Raw genomic sequence first — 16,879 nt, 5'->3', positions numbered from 1 at the left:
TAGCATAGAAGTTCTACAAACAAAAAAGGGTGACCAAGTTAAATAGAAGACACTAGAGAAATTGTATTTTAGTTTTTATTTTCTTGACTATTTTAAACTGACATTCATTATAACAGCAGTTAAAAAGTAAGCATGAAGTATTTTCTAAACTGCGTGTCTGAGGTTTGGTATAGGCAGTGCTGTTTCTTTCAAACTATATTAAAAAACTTTAGTCTTTAATGACATTCCCTTGTAAGTGAATTACACTCCTCTGAACAGCACTGAGGAGTAAAATGATCTCATACAGATAGGACTGTATTCCTTAACAGTAGGTACTGATGTCCTACTGTGGAAAGCTTAAAGTCTGAACTAGGCTTTTCTTTTCTGGAGCAGATTACGTGTTTCCTGGTAATGATTCTCCAAGTCAATGTTTAATACAATTTACTGTTTAGAAATTATTGAGCTTACACATTCCTTTGTTTTGTAGAATAGCACAATGCATAAACATTATTATGAGAGGATAAACCAGCTAAATTAATATACATTATTCTAGTCTTTTAGTCTACTATCTAGTAGCTTAGCTTCAGTTTATTAACAGCGCATAATGAACGTTGCAGTTAAACTGTGAAAGCTGCTAACAAGCCATAAGGGGGGGGGGGGGGGAAGAAAAGCTCTGAATATAGCCTTTGTTACTTCTGGTGGTTTCTCATTCTTAATTACATGGATGCAGTAAATTCAGCTTACTAACTCCTCTTGGCAGGTCCCCATGAACTCTGTTTGTCGCACCATGTGTCTGTCTTGCTTCCCTCTGAGTTAACTGCTGCTTCATCTTTGGTATCATCCGTCACCTAACACTTGAATGTTACTGGCATGTTTTCATCCATCATGTGTCCCTGTTTGGAAACCTGTGACCACAAGACTGGCAGTTGAGCCAGCAATTGTTAGCCAGGGTCTACTGAAGCTGACAGAGGTAACAAAAATTTTTAATGTGGAGATGTTACTGTACACCTAACATGAGTTCTTACTATGAAATGTGCTAAGCTTATCAAACCACTTACTAATGTTGAATAAATATTTCATAGGAGTGGTGTTTTGTTGGTAAAGACACGTTTAAACCATTATTTTCCACATATTGAGAATATGCTAGTAGGATATAGGAAACTTTTTAAAATAAGAATTGATAGGTTGCTAAAATGTGACCATTGTTCTGCTGCAAAACCCTGCTAAAATGATGGACAAAACACAATGTGAAGACAGAGCATTTTAAAATGTATTAAAATCCATGAATAAAACTTCCTTCCCCTGAATATCACTTTCTCTTGGACATTTGCTGTTAAAATGCTGTTCTCATAGTTGACCCTTAAAACTGTCTTGGCATAGTTGTAAATTTTTTGAAAAGCAGAGTAGATTACCACTCCTTTTACTAATTTGAAGTTGTTTCTTGAGGTATGGTGTGTATGTTATCTTTAGGAAACACTTGTTGTAGCTTCAAGTGTTAAAGACTGAAAAATAAAAGCCACTTAGAAAGTCAAACACTTGGAAGTTTAAAATGCAGAATTAAGTCGCGTAGGTAATCCTAATTCAGTCTGCTTTCATACTGATCAAGAGACAGAATTAAGATGCTTGGCACTTCCTGGTGGTTTTTACCTGATTGCATTCACTGTACTGCAGAATCCTGTATTATTCAGTGAATTGATCATTTCTAAAGTTTATGCATATCTATTGCCTTAAAATGACTAAGGCCACATTTCAAAGTGCCAAGCGTGCTAGTTTTTTTTTCTTTTCCAGTCAATTAATTATTCTACTTCAAAAACCAAACGAGCGGCTTAAAAAAAAGTTTAGTATTTTTATGGTCATTTGACATCTCTCTCCGCTAACAATTTATCAGCAGAGTGTTCTCCACAGACCTCTGCCACTTGAATTTATGAAGAAATAGCAGGACTATTTTGAATGTATCAACTAGGTGTGCAGAACATCCTTTTGAAAGCAGGTTTCACAACTCTACCTATTAGTAGTGGAGTATACAATTTGGACTTGGCTTCCGAATTCCCGTTACGGTAGGAGACAGTATGCTAAAGATCTTAGAGGCCTCTGCTCTTGATCTTAGTCTGTTGGTTCCTGTCCGGTCCCTGTCACCTTACTGTACTTCTTCCCTTATTTCTTAGGCTTTTGGTCAGAGACTCCTGCTCCCTAGCACATGAAATAGTAGAGCAGCACTGAGGGTAGAAGAGTGTCCCATCTTCTCTGTTCCAGCTGGAACAGCAGTAGTGACCCTTGGGCTGCCAGAAGAAATAGTTAAAAATAAACCTGCTTCGCTCTGTTGTAGTTCTTGGATGAAACAAGCTCAGGTTTTTTTTGTGTTTTTGTTTGTTTGTGAGAAGTAACATGTGTATACAGTTTAGGCAATAGGGTAAAGTAAAGTAGAACCATCAGATAGCTTAAATGTCAAAGTGAATCTAAGCATATGTAAATTACTGTTTTTTCAAAGCTTGAAAACTAGACCGAATAATAAGAAACATGCTTTTGTGCTTTGGAGCATAGGAGTGCCAAGAGCTGCTCAGAAGGACAGGGGGGTGTCTATCTGAGAGGGAAATGAGTGTGCCCTGAGTAATCTGGGGACCTCACTAAGGCAAGCGGCAGCCTATGCTGGCTTCCTCTCTGAAGTACCCCAGCACCTGGTTGCTGGAAGCCGTGGCTCCATGTCACTGTGTTCGGGCTGCTGCCAGGTAGCCAAAGGAACTCTCTGATATCTTCCCCAGGTTTAATGCCCAAGAAAGCCAGCGACCTGGCAAGAAAATGGCCTGATTTGCTTCTGAAATTTATTAGAATTGGTGCATCTCATAGGAGGTTCTGATTTTGTCGGCTCAGCATTTTCTAATGGGAAGTTTTTCTTTTGGAAAATTTCTGAAATGAGGAATAATCTGAAAAAAGGCCCCCTGTCCTGGAGCGTAACGAAATGTAGTTCCTGCTGTTCAGTACTTATTTCAAAAATGATTCAGTATTCATACTGAAGTATGTTGATTCAAATATTTTCAGTTTATATTTCAGTGTATATGTTTATGGGAGGAAAAAACTCAATTAGAATGATTTAAAACATTCAAAAAAAAATCTTGTCCATAACTGCAAATTATTGATTTTAAGTTCCATACAAGCACAGAGCATGTAAAAGTGTTAAATCAGTGTTTTTATTTATATTTAAAAATATTTCCCTTTTTTTATGGCCACTTACCACTATTCAAAACAAATTAATTTAACTTTAGAGCCAAAGATAGTTTTGAGTCTATTTGTGTTTGCTTCAAGCGACTTTTTTAAATAGACACATTTATATAAAACAAAAATAATCCAATCTTATTTTAATTCATACCAGCCTGTATTTGTATTGTATTTTATGCAGTCTGAAATAGTGACACTATCACAAGTCAACGTTTAAATAATATTTGACAATGGGTTTTGTGGGTTTTTTTTATTTGCTTCTGTTTGGTGTAATGTTTTTTGTTTTTAGAGTAACGTCTAGTTTCTCACTGAAGTAGAAAAACAAAGGCAAGTAAGGGTTTTGGAGGGTTTCTTTTTCTTTTTGCCAAGACTTTTTTTTTTTTTCCAAATGATAAATGATCAAGGAGTTGTACGCTGTGTGTTTGTGATTATAGTTTGGTAGTATGCCTGGTAGTTTTGCCGTTTAAAATAAGTTATTGAAAAATAAATAATGGAAAACTGCTTTTAGCATTCAAAAAGTGGTCTTCTGTTGCATCTTGAAGTGATGCCAAATTATTGATCAAGTTGCAGTAACTTATTGTTTGGACTTTTGGAGTCTGAATAAAAAAGAACAGATTTATTATGCTAACTCCAAACAGAGCAGATAAAGAACTAGGAGCACTTGGTATCATTCCTGAAACTGCATAGTGTTAATTCAGTTAAATTATGTTCATCTCTTATTCCTGCTTTCTGTTGGTTCTTTGACAGCTGTCCTTACTAAAATACTCCAGCTGCTGGAGTGCAATAAATTGATGAGAATAGAAAAACAAACTGAATTGCTCCAGCACAGGACAGATATCTTATGAAAGCCATTTTAATGTGGATATGCTTTTAATTTTAGTTCTGCATTAGGGGGTGTCACTTTTTCTTCAATATTGGAAGAATTTACTGCATGTTTTTATAAAACAGAAGGTGGCACCAAGCAGAAAATGAGATATCTGGAAGTCTCCGTGTATAAGGTCATCTTGATACTTTTCTCAGACTTGCGGCTTGTTTAGGTAGCCTGGCATAGCTTTCTAAACTCATGTCCACCTCTGATTAATACTTATTTCAGAGGCAATTTTCCCATTTTCACCTTAGTATTTGAAGGGTAATACACTGTTAATATATTGTTAAAGATGCAAAATCAGCTTTTTTTCCTCCAGTTTTCTAAGGAAACAAGCACTATAAGATCATGCTTAGGATCCCAAAATCTGTTAGCTGATTTCATTTAAATTTGATGCAGCAGTAGAGGCAATGGTTATGCAAAGTGTATGCAAATCAGTGACTGGGTTTTAGAGCAAGGCAGAGAAATTCAGGCATAATCCACTGGGATGAGCGCAATGGGCAGGTGACAGTCAGTGGCCATCTGGCCATTTAACACATGTAGCGGGCAGCCCGGCTGGCCATAAGTATTTTGAACCAGCCCCAGGACATGGTGTGTCTTATATATAGCCAGCAAGGTGAAGGTGTATTTGGGTGAAGGACCTTTGCCAAGGGGAGTGCAAGACTGTGGGTGCAGCAGCAGCGAGGAGCAGCAGCAGCCAGGGATACTGTGAAGCTCTGAAGAGCCCATGGGTGTTGTGGGGCGAGAAGAGGTTGATATACCAGATAGACTTGGGGATATGGCACTGCAGGCTCAGGGAAACCTGGTGTGGGAGAGAACTAGAGTAGCAGAGAGTAGTGCAGCATAGTTGACTCCATCACTTCCACAGAAGCTTATCTTATGTGCTGATTGCTCCCTCTTCAGAGAGGGTGGTTATACCTAAATGTGTTTATTTCCGCTCTTTGTTTTTTTGTTTGTATGTGCTGGGTGATTTGGCACTCAAAAGTATGCTCTTTGTGATGGAATTGGTAAACTTCCTTAACGCTGACCTGTGGGCACAGTCAGGACGCTCTGAAATAGCTTCTCTTTTTCTGTGATCTGATAAGGGCACAGAAAAGGGAGGGAATACTCGCCAGCAAGAAAGACAACTTTTTCCATTAGTCTGGCCAAAACTAGATTTGATGCATTCTTCCACATCAGTTATGCCCTTCCACCTGCCATCTAGCTATGTCTGCTCAGAACGATGGAAGTCTAAGGGATCCTATCCCTAGTACATTCAGTCACTGGGTTAGCAACAGATAGCAGAGGCTGTTCTTCAAGATGATAATTTGAGAAGTCTGTTCATGAGCCCTGAAGCAATGTTATCCATATGTGGAAAATCAACGGTTCATACTGGAATTTGTAAATTTTTCATATGATGAACTTGCAAAGAATCTTCCAGAAAATAAATCCGACCATAGCAAAGAAGTAATAGAAGAGAAAACAGAATTAGTTGTTTTGAGTAATATTTATATATGTAGTTTCAGCTGCCAGGACTTGTATTTCTTTAATAAAAATGCTTCACTAGTGATAAGAAAGCAATCTGTCAATTTTCTAAAATTAGTCTTAAGTATTACTAGAGCTCAACGTTATTGAAACAGACTCTTGTTTTCACCTTCTGTGGGTCCCAAAGGTGTGTGTGAATGTGATAGTGAGAGGAATTGAAGGTGATAGGAATTCATTCTTTCCTGCCTCCTTACTCCATGTCTCATGTTACAATACTTCTGGCCTGCTGTGAAGTATTAGCCAATATTTTTCCACAGACTGTGAAGCAGATATTTCAAAACTGTTTCTAGTGGACAGTGCTTTATTCTGCAAAATCACTAGTAAACATTTGAGGCTATCTAGTACACCCGTGACAGTTTCCGGAGAAAGGGAAGTTAAATCAAGTACTTAACTCATAAACCTATTTGCTTAAGATCCCTAAAGATTTTATGAAGATAGGTTTGTGGTAGTTTATTCTACTACTTGTCTTTGTGCATAAACTCTTTAAAAGAATGAAGTCTTCAGGACAATCAATGTGGCATTTTGTGCACGTGACCTTTTTTTTCTTCTTTCTTTTGGTAAAGAGTGTTTCAGCTCTCCATCGTTAACCTCATCCCCAAATTCATCCTTCTTTTCTCTAAAATGTGACTGCTGATTGGAGTTCCTTTTGAACTTTTATTCTGAGAGACCCTACACGCGTGTACTTACTGTCTTCTCTCCCCTCTGAGGAAAGAGTTTTGGTCTGTCTTTTGACTCGCTCTAATAGTAAAATTTCAAAATTATCCTTTGATTCTGGGGGCTGAACTGAAGCAACTAATGCTTGATCTCATTGGAGCACCGTATAACTTATTTTCCAGTTATGATACTAGTCACATTTTAAGAAAAAGGATATCCACCTGCTATCTAAACTTCCATAAGCAGGCTCGATGATAGGATTAAAAGCAGTTTACAAGTTTTCATGGTTCAGTAAGAAATAACCCTTCTGTCTCAATTATTTTGGAATATAAACTGCAAGTACAGACAGAGTGGTATCATTAGTGAAAAATAGTCTCCCATTTGAATACACCCTAAGTGAATACCCAGCATGCTGAAAGTTAGAATGGAAATGCTATTTGAACATCTTAAGTTAGTAGATGCAAGTCTGATAGCCAAATATGTACTTCCACAACCCCTACTGTATAGTGGATGCTTACTGTTTTCATAAGCTTCTGCCATGACGCCCTGCATTAGTTTTAGAACCATAGTTTAATGGCTGTGGTCGAGGCTCTGAAAGCTCGAGTCATGGTGATCAATGCATTTGCTCATAATACAGTTGGATGTCCAGCTGTCTTAGTCTGATCAGTGTGTTTCCATTTCTGTTCTCATTTTTCAGGGCTATTTTATGGAAAACAAACAAACAAAAAAAACCCAGCTTCATCTGCTGATAGACGTTCTCATTAGACAGCTTCATTCTCAGACAGATGTAGAACTGTTCAGTGGCCTTTCTTAGTGAAGTTAGTATGGGATGAGTAGTTCTGACACGAAAGCTTACAGTTGAAACTGCTGTTCCATTTTGTTTTGCTGGCAATTCACATACCCAGAAGGAAATGTTCAATAGTGAATGTCTAATGAGTGTGGTTTTGTTTTTATTAAAATATAAACAAAGTTACTCTGTACTTTTGTGAATTGGTGAAATATTTGTGCCAATGTTTGCTGCTGCTTCTTAGGGACACAGCAGGTCAGGAGAGATTCAACAGCATTACCTCAGCTTATTACAGAAGTGCCAAGGGAATCATATTGGTATATGATATCACCAAGAAGGAGACTTTTGATGATTTACCAAAATGGATGAAAATGATCGATAAGGTAGGCCTTTACATTTTTTGGGGGGGGAGGGAGGGGGGCTTACTTTCAAATTATTTAAGAAGTAATGTTTTCTCAAAGGGACTCTGTCAGGCTTTAAACAGATTGTGATACGATTACTAAACTGCTGACTGCTAAAATAATCCAGTGAAATTTAGTAGGGATTTAGCATTCATGTGCTTTGATGCAAAGCTGCAGTCTGTTGCTGCTCCCATGAACTAGAGTTATCATAATTAAAGTGTCAGTGGATCTCTTAACCTTACACATTTACCTGTGCACAGGGGGGAAAATAAAGATTTTTTTTTTTCCTGTCTGTGAAATTAAGCCATTATATTCACTCTTAGGTAAACTGGAGCAATTAGTTCTTAAGTAATGTTTTTAAAATGGAATTTAAAAAATGAAATGGAAAATTCTTAAAGTAGTGCTTAGAAAAACTTTGACACATGAACTGTGTAGGTATGGTTCCTTTTTTACTAGTTGAATCGCCCAATTCTTTTTGATATTTTATTGGCATTGCAAAATCTTATGTTTCTAGGTTTAGTTAATTAAAAGTTTTAATTGCAGTATGCTTCAGAAGATGCAGAGCTTCTGTTAGTTGGAAATAAACTGGACTGTGAAGTTGATCGAGAGATTACTCGACAGCAGGGAGAAAAGGTAAGAGCAGGTGTAATCCAATTGTTATCCTTGTTAGCGGATAGTAAGAGAAGGAGATTGTGTTCAGGTGAGTTAACTTATATTTGAGACAAATCCAGATTTGAGTTCATGCAAGTTGTAAACATGACTATAGTTCAGCTTGAGAGCTTACAGAATCAGCTAAGTAAATAGAAGCTTCCTTTCTTTCAAATCTGGTTACTGTTAGAAGCAAAACTGTTGCGGCATTGCTGCCAGCAGTGTTTTGTGTCCATGGCTACTTTTGTCCAGACTGTTAGACCTAAGGAGCATATTGAGAATGGTGGTGTTCTGTCAAAATCCATGTGGTATTTACTGACTTGTACAGAATGTGCAAGTATATGCTTTCTTACTGGAGCAGTATGTCTTTGCTCTAAAGAATAAAGAAACTGAAAGTGTGATAATTGGCTCCCAGTACACAGTAGCGTAGGGAATAGAAAAGTGTTCTGTTGTGCCATTCTTCTTTTCTGCCTGGCATCAGCCAGAAACCTTTCGTGAAGGCTGCCCGCTTCAGAGGTTCAAGTTTTTCTTACCCTTACGCTGGCTTGCCTGTGCGTCGTAGAGGGAACGAGTCTTAAATAACATCTGATGAATTTGATTGCTGCTTTCTCAGGTGGGTTAGAGAAGAAATCCGGAAAGAGTAGTGTTAAATACCAGTGCATGAAGAACAGAGGTTGTGGAGCTGTCCATTATTCACTTCACAGCTGTAGGCTTTCAGCTGTAAGATGGATTTGTGAGTCTTTGAACCTATATGGAAATCAGAATGGGAGCAATAGAGGACCATATGGTACTAGTTATGATTATAGTGGACTGTAGCATCAGGCATGTATGCGATTCAACGTAGGCTTTACAACAGCTGCATAAATCCTGATCTGATTCAGTATAACAACCTTGTTATTCAGGATAAACTTAAGTGTAGCCTTATCTTCAGTATAATAGATGCTTCAGTGGTAAGTTGCTGTGCTCATCTCAGGTGTTCCTATTTTCAGGCTCTTTCAAGTATCAGAAAGCATCTCTATCTATGAACATGGAGTTCAGGGAGTAATACTGGGCAAGCTACCATGAGAAGCTGTAGTAGATGCTAATTATGACGTGTTGCCTGAAAACATGTAGTAGAGCCAAATCAGTAGAGGTATTAGGTTGCCATACATCTGGAATTTCTTCATTCACTGTGATGCTTTATTACCCCTTTTTGGCAAGGAGGCTCTGAAAGAGGATATAGTGAAGTCTTGGATCACAAATGGAGGACATGCTGGACATCTTTTTGATTGTTCTTCCAGACATTTGTTTTTTAGGGTAGGCAAGAGCCCTGCTTGGTTACTTGGCTCACCTTTTTTCCTCCTTTCTTCTTCTAACTCCAGAAGTGGTAAGAAAATTCAAAAGAGAATATGGCTTAGCATGATTCTGTAGCACCCTCTTGAACAGGCACTGTTGGTGTGGACATACGTGGAAGTTTTTCTTCAGCAACCTATGATGCTTTTGATAGTTAGACCTTTGCTATTAGAGAACCAAGGCTAATCCTTGCATCTGTAGTCTCCTTTTCTGCATTTTAATAGGACTGTTAATTGAGATTAAATCTTATGAAAAGATCTTATTCTTAGGCAGTCTGCACCAATCCATGTCAATGGAAGACATAAGTCTACCTGATTTAAGTCTGCAAAAATGCAGGCCAGACAGAAAGCCATTTCCGATCAACCAATTTTAAGTGAAAATTAAATATATCTGGCATTATTTGCTGTACCTTAGAGATTCAATATTAGCTGAATTAGTGTTAAGTCATAGATTTGGAAAAGTTTTTAACAGTTTTGTAAGGAGTGTATATCTGCTGCTTTTATTTTCTCTTCCATCAGTTTGCACAGCAAATAACTGGGATGCGGTTCTGTGAAGCCAGTGCCAAGGATAATTTTAACGTGGATGAAATATTTCTAAAACTTGTTGATGACATTCTGAAAAAGGTAAAACATTCAGGTGGTAGTTTCTGTGACCATGTAAAAGGTCAGTGTTTAAATACTGAATGGCTTCAGATACCTGTTGGGAGGACATATAGAGCCAAGGTACACACTGTACGTACACACTATCCAGCTAAGTTTTTAGTTAATGTATAGTGAGCCGGACTTTACTTCATGCTCCAGTTCATAAATACGGCTGTTGAATTTGTTATACTTCTGCTCCTATTTGTCGCCACTTCACTTTACAGCAGAGCTGACTGCACGCTTGCTTGCTTTCATCTGCAGCCATAATTTCCAGAGTATGCCTCAGATTATTTAAGGAAAAAACTCTGCTTTGTAATGAGTCAGACTGGAATGCGAGTTAAGATCTATGGAGGGAAGCAAGCTGTCAGCAACTTGACTGACTCGATCTATCAGAGTGGAGGAGCAATCTCTGTGCAAGCTGTAAGAGCAGCATACCAGAACTGAAGTTCTGGATTCCATTTTCAGTTGTCAGATGCTGGTTTTGGTCTTGGATTCATGTTTTAACTCATTAGTATACGTTTCATATCTAGAGCGAGACATTATGTCGCCATATTTGAAAAGTATCATTTTGTAATTTTGAGCTGGAGTCCTGATGTGTTGAAGGTTTTCACAGGGTGGTTTATTACTGAAAGCCATCAATATTATAATCACTTTCAGTGATGAATGAGTCGACTAGTTGGATGTTTCTGGTCTGTTGTGCTCTGTGTTCACAGTCTTAAACTGCTTAAAACTGATAGAAAAATTACTTTGCACTTTTGAGACGGCAAACTAAAATGCTCTTTGCGTTATTCCTTTGGAAGAGTTTCATTTATGTAATCCTGGAACCAAACTAATAAAGACAGTGTTGTGAACATCAATAACTTTTTAAAACCACCAAGGATTTTTTTTCATGGTGAATCTCAAGCATGTAATCAGTGAAAGCCTACTAATAATTGTCTAATCAATGTATAACTCTTTGAGAAGTGCCAAATACTGTTTAAAAGATAGGTGAAGATTATTGGCCATTTCTAGTTCGGGAAATGATGGACTAGGAATAAACCATTTGCTCATAGCAACTTCTTTTCAAGTATGATTAAGATCTTGGGAGTTCCTCGTTTCAGAATTGTGCCATATCAGATAAATTGCATTCTCCTTTTCATACATGTCACTCCTGCATATCAGAAGACATGCAGACAATGAATTGATATGGAAACAACTTCTAAATGAAACTTTTCCTCTTCTACTCCATGTTTTGTTGTAATTTGTATGTTTAGGAAGTGGCTTTATTTCAGCACTGTTTTGTAACTTTTTGTTCCTGAAAGAAATTCTTAAAACAGCTTACTCTAATGTATTTTATTAGTAAGAACTGAAAGATCTATGTTAGTGTTGGCTGACTGAACTCCTTTTGTGCTGAGCTCTGTGCAGATGATTGTTTATAGAGGGTTCTTTTTCTCTTTAAGATGCCACTGGATGTTATAAGAAATGAGTTGTCCAACAGTATCCTGTCCCTGCAACCAGAGCCAGAAATCCCACCAGAACTGCCTCCTCCAAGGCCACATGTCCGTTGCTGTTGACTTGTTACTCCATACAGAGTGAAAAATAGGAGTGGGAGGGAAAAGAAAGTATCCTTACTACTCTGCACTACAATCATTTGGCAGTTTCTTGTTGCACTTTGTTATTTGAGTCAGAGCTACACACTAATTTGTAAATATGCAAATATGTAATCCTGTGTAGGATTCAGCTATAACATTTAATTATTACCCCTTTCCCTCACAATTGTATTTCATTTATTGCCCCAGTGTTATAAATATTGTACAGTCTGTGGGGAACTACCACACTTCCAGTCGAGGAGGAGGAAATTGAATCTATACCTATTCTTGACATAAATGTTGTAATAGTTCTTGTTATTATAAACAGGCAGGCAGAAGCTCTTCTGGTATGAAGATAAGTATATGGTGCTTTGCTAACTATTTTAAAGATGAATTTTTTTAAAACAGAGGACTTTATGTACAAAGCTTCCATAATCAGCATTATATTTCCTTTTAGTGTAGTGAAAACACTTCTGGCTGTAGCATCCTCTGCTGACTGGATTTATTGAAAAGCTAAGTTTAATTTCTGGCAGTCTCTTATTTATTTTGTTCAATGCTGAACCCTCCCTTTGTGTACTAAGACATCCCATTTGGTGCAAATTTAAGATTGCACTCTGAAATTGCGTATATAATTTTTTGCTTAAGCATAAACTTGGTTGCGGGAATCATTAAGATTCAATAAAAAATTGAGATGTGTTCAACTCTAAAAGAAGATACAGAAAGCAATGCTGCTGTCCTAGACAAATTCTTTACAAAAAAAATTAAGATAATACATTTTCCTGTGTTAAGGAATATATATGTGTATTTGTCTGGACATCTGTAGGGTGGGAGGTGGGAGGGAACTTAAGGTAAAATGTTTTTTTTCCTAATGGTGGAAATTATTCCCATCAAGCATATACTGTGTTTAGGTTTTTGTCTGATAATGAATTTGTGAATTATATCTTTGGTATATCTTTTATTAAAATGCACTGTTTAGTTTAGTTGTGGTAAATCGGTAGTTACATATTTGAATAACTTGGTGTGTCCTGAATGTTGTGGTATTGAAAAACATTGTGGTCTTTCTAAACTAATGAAGTGCAAATAAAATTTTGTATTTATGAATGACAGTGGAACTGCACCTGTTATTAGAGTGGCAAACATCAAATGATGGATAAAAGGTAAAGTCTGTTGTATGGAACAACTTTTACTCTAATTTTCTTACGGTTTGATTTTCATTGTAACAGTTCCTCTAGGTGTAGTCAGAAGAGCAGCCAACATCCATTGTTTGCTCGCACCACTGCCCTCTTGGGATGACCTAGCCCAGCCGATACCCTCAAATGGCATGTGACTGCCTGTCATGCTACCTTAGCAGGTGGTTGCAAAACTATTGATTACACTGGGAACACAAATATGAACCAGTCTTTTCAGATTGCAGCTTCTTTACTCTTCATTCTCTGGTGCTGGAACCCGTTGTGTCACTTTTGCCACTGTTCTAGCATAAACACTGGTACTGACCAGTAAGGTATACCACTGACTTAAGCAGCTTCTCTCTGTTTTCTAGAAGGAAAAAAGACACAAAGAATTGTTAACATTAAAAATAAAATTGATTTTTGAGCCCTTATTTCACTGAACAAGCTTGGACATTCTGAGTACAATACCATATTGGTAATTAGCACACTGTTTTCAACTAACAAATTAAGGAAGCATGGTTGATATTTGTGCTTATGTCTTCTGCCACCTTGTGCCTAAACAGTTTGCTTTTTTACGTGGTAAACTTATGGTTTACTATCATATTGGTAAATTAAAACCAATTTCTAAAGCACTTTTAAGATTTCTGATAGTACTGTGGGCAATAGCAAGGACGGATAAATTATGGAAAATGAATTTTAACTTGACAACCACTTTATTTTAGCTGATTTGTTTTTACATGTACTTTAGAAACTTGTGAATTTTTTTCCTGAAGTTTCTGAATTTAATAAAATTTAAGAAACCTGACTTAGATGAACTTTCCTCTTGTAATTCTGTGCTGTTTGTTTGTATACAGGTAGATTGGGAGCCCAGTCTCTGGCACCAAAAAATGAAAAGTCATTGTATTTGACAAAGACATATTTATGTAAGAATGCTTAAATGTATTTGCTTATTCACTGGAAGTCATAAAAAGTTCAGGAAACTTGTTTGCTTTCCATCCATTGTAATAGGAGCTTGAAGAGGGTGTTGCCTCCTACCTTTTTCTCTACAACTTTTACATGACTCGAAGTTCAGTTATGTGCGAAGGTGCAAGAGAAAAAAAATTATTGTTCTTGCTTCATTGCCTCGCATGCAAGTTTAGCTGTCAGCTCAAGCTTTGTTAACTTTTAATGAAGGACTGTTTGAGTGAGTGGCCTGCACAACCATTGGCAGATTAAAAGATGAAAAAAGGCAAGCTAGTTACAGTTCTAAATCTTTTCTAACTTGCGTTAGCTGATCATCCTTCTTCAGGAGATATTCTGGTTAGGAGTAACCTGTTCCAGTCTTCAGGGTGTGTGCTGGGGGGTTGTTTCCTTCTAATACAGCCAATGTGCTGTACCACTAGAACTTGTCAGATGTTGTGAGGTCCTCTAGTTCCTGCCAATTTCTTTATGCTGGAGAAAATACACAGCAGTATTTTGGAAGGCAAACATGGCAAGCATAAATCACGGGAGTGTCAGAAGCAGGATAGCAACCTCTGCTCCAAAGTAGCAGCAGTTTCTTGACTCTCGTGAAATAATGGCAGATAGATCCTGCCCGTTGAACAATGTTTTCACTGATTTTGGTGTGATTAGGATTAAATCCATTAATACCTAAAATGGCACGATTTCAGTGGTATGTCCAGTTAGCACTGTGGATTGCAGTGTCTTGTACCAAAACTGAAGTTCATTTCTGTTAATAGACTGATGAAATATTTGATCATGACTGCAGTGTTTTATATCCGTTTATAATGGACGCTCAGCCAGCGGGTTTATTAACAAATCACTTCTTCATAGATGAGCAGAAGGAAAGTAGGAAGACGAGCATTTTTTATCTTTTGTAATACTGAATCATGATATGGAAAAAGCTGAAAACTCCTGGCTTACCAGCATACCTTGTATTAAGTAACAGCTATCACAGCTGCTATTGTGCTGTGTGGTGGTGTGTAGCTGCAGTCGTGCCTCCCTTCCACCAGATGCTCTGCTCCTTCAAAACAGAGGTACACAAATGATTTCAGTGTTCGGTACCACTGAGGAATGGGGAAGAACAGAAGCAGGAATAAAAGATAGGAAGTTAAAGGCCAGGGTATGGCAGCTTGCTACAGCAAATTTGTGTTTGTGCCCTTGCTGGCAACTTCAGCATTCTCTCATTTGTGTTGAGTGCTTCATCTGTTCTTCATGTCACTTCACTGACAGGGCAGAAACCTCTGGCAGAGGAGGGGAAAGACATGAATATCTCGATTGATTTGCCCCTTTATCGTTGTTATTTGTGAAAGTGGTAAGTGGTAAGCTGATCACTACTTAGAGTGCTAGATTTAAACAGGATAGGGAATTCAGTAGGTCTTTCTGACTTGGGCAAGGATTTCTAGTTAATCCAGTTAGCCTGGAAGCCAATGGTTATCTTATCGGACTAGTATTATGTGTTGTCTAAATAGGGCTGTTCTGCCAGCTCTCAGTGCAAGCATCTCGGCTTTGTAATCGTTTCACCCAGTGCCTCTGCCTTCCTGTGTCAAAATCTGAGTTAGGAAGATTTGTAGCAGCTACGTTTTTGAGGTGGGAAGAAAAACAAAGTAGGTAGGAAAAGTGGAATAGAACAACCAAGCTAGTAAAGAAGGAACTTTTTCCAAAGGAGAGTATAGAATGCAGACCACTTCCAGCCTAATCTCTCCCCCATATGGAGAGCTCATTCGCACGAGTTTTCTGTAGTTTGCGAAAGAAAAAAGAAATGACATCAACCAGCATGAACCTCGTTCTCCATTATTATGTTTGTAGTTCCTCGTTCAGTGGAAAAGGTAGTAGTTTTACTGAAGCAATGAATCTTTGCCCTGTAATGAAGACTGCTTATTGACGTGTTAATGGTAGGTACAGTCGCACTTGTGGGAGAAAAGGTAGCAATAATGTATTTATTGGATCTTTGAAATAACTTTAGAAAAGACTCAATTGTGCTGAACAGAACTATTCCTTTTAAAGTTGTAGAAGTGGGTCAATTCAAAATGTTGAGTTAGGCCGTAATATTTTTCACTTCTTTTGGAAAGAGATTAAAAAAATCAGTTGACTCTCCTTTAAAAAAAATGGAATTGACTTTATCATAGCTTAGTTGTCAGAATAAGTGCATTAAATATAGTGTGTTCTTTCTCTTCCCTCTGGCTTAAAACATTTCACATGATCCGAGTATGAAGGTCACTTCCAAATAATTGCAGTTATCTTGAATGTGGGCTGTTTATATGTGAATATTACATAATGAGAAGTCGAGGTGCCAGAGGTTCAGTATACGAAGTTTTAAATACTGCCAGTTTTCACGATGTAACTTCGATTTTCTTTAAGGGCGGGTGCACTAATGTAAATTGTCCATTAGGGGTCGCGGGAGCGCCACCAATAAAGAAGCCTGTAATGTGTCCTGTTGAATTAGGAATTGTTTCTTATTTCTTCCTATTGAATAAACTTATATTGCCAAAGCTTCTCTTTTTTCAAAAGCAGAAATTTAAAGTTTAATAGTGGTGAATAGCTGTGAACACTGAAAATATTACCAAAGAAATGTACTAGCATGTTATGTTGATACAAGGAAGCAATTATTTGAAGGTTTAAAAATAGACACTCTTTTTCCTGCATGCAAAAAGTTGTGTATGCTTAAATATCCTTTCTGGAGGTAAAAGGATATTTTAAGGTAACTTTCAGTGATCTGTATCATAGTTGCCATTTGTTTAATTGTACTTCCTGAGGACCCACTTTTACAATTTCTTCAGAAATTATGAAGTCTCTAGCTGGGCTGCCTTCTTTTCCTAATAAATGAATCAAAATATAAACAACCCTGACTGTGATTTATTACTTGTATTTCTACTAGGACTCAAAATATCAACATTTTACCTTAGAATTGCCTGCTAAAATCTGTTCTTTATGTAATTAGTTGATTAGCTAGCCTTGCGTGAAATTTTTTTACTTCCAACTCTGGACACAGTATGCACAACATCCTTCAGGAGGCATTGCGTATTCCTTAAAATCACAGAGGGTAAGTTTTGGGTTTAATTCTAGATATTTCAGAGGTCCAGTTCTGTACAAATGCTGTTCAACAGATGCTGTTCTACT

The 16,879-nt window shown here is 37.5% G+C and overlaps 1 protein-coding gene across 1 annotated transcript in view; it reads left to right on the top strand.

The window, feature by feature from the left end:
- The window catches only part of RAB12 (RAB12, member RAS oncogene family), a 30,157-nt gene extending 14,626 nt beyond the window's left edge, over positions 1–15,531 (top strand). The window contains exons 3-6 of the mRNA XM_068932218.1: positions 7,267–7,405; positions 7,967–8,056; positions 9,922–10,026; positions 11,484–15,531. Coding sequence (XP_068788319.1) covers positions 7,267–7,405; positions 7,967–8,056; positions 9,922–10,026; positions 11,484–11,597 — 448 coding nt within the window. The 3' untranslated portion in view covers positions 11,598–15,531. The remainder of the gene's footprint in view (positions 1–7,266; positions 7,406–7,966; positions 8,057–9,921; positions 10,027–11,483) is intronic.
- Positions 15,532–16,879: the final 1,348 nt, after the last annotated feature.

Source organism: Struthio camelus, chromosome 2 (assembly GCF_040807025.1).
Source record: "Struthio camelus isolate bStrCam1 chromosome 2, bStrCam1.hap1, whole genome shotgun sequence".
Lineage (NCBI taxonomy): Eukaryota > Metazoa > Chordata > Aves > Struthioniformes > Struthionidae > Struthio > Struthio camelus.
Note: the sequence above shows the minus strand (reverse complement) of the source record. Positions and strands in the feature narration are given on the sequence as shown.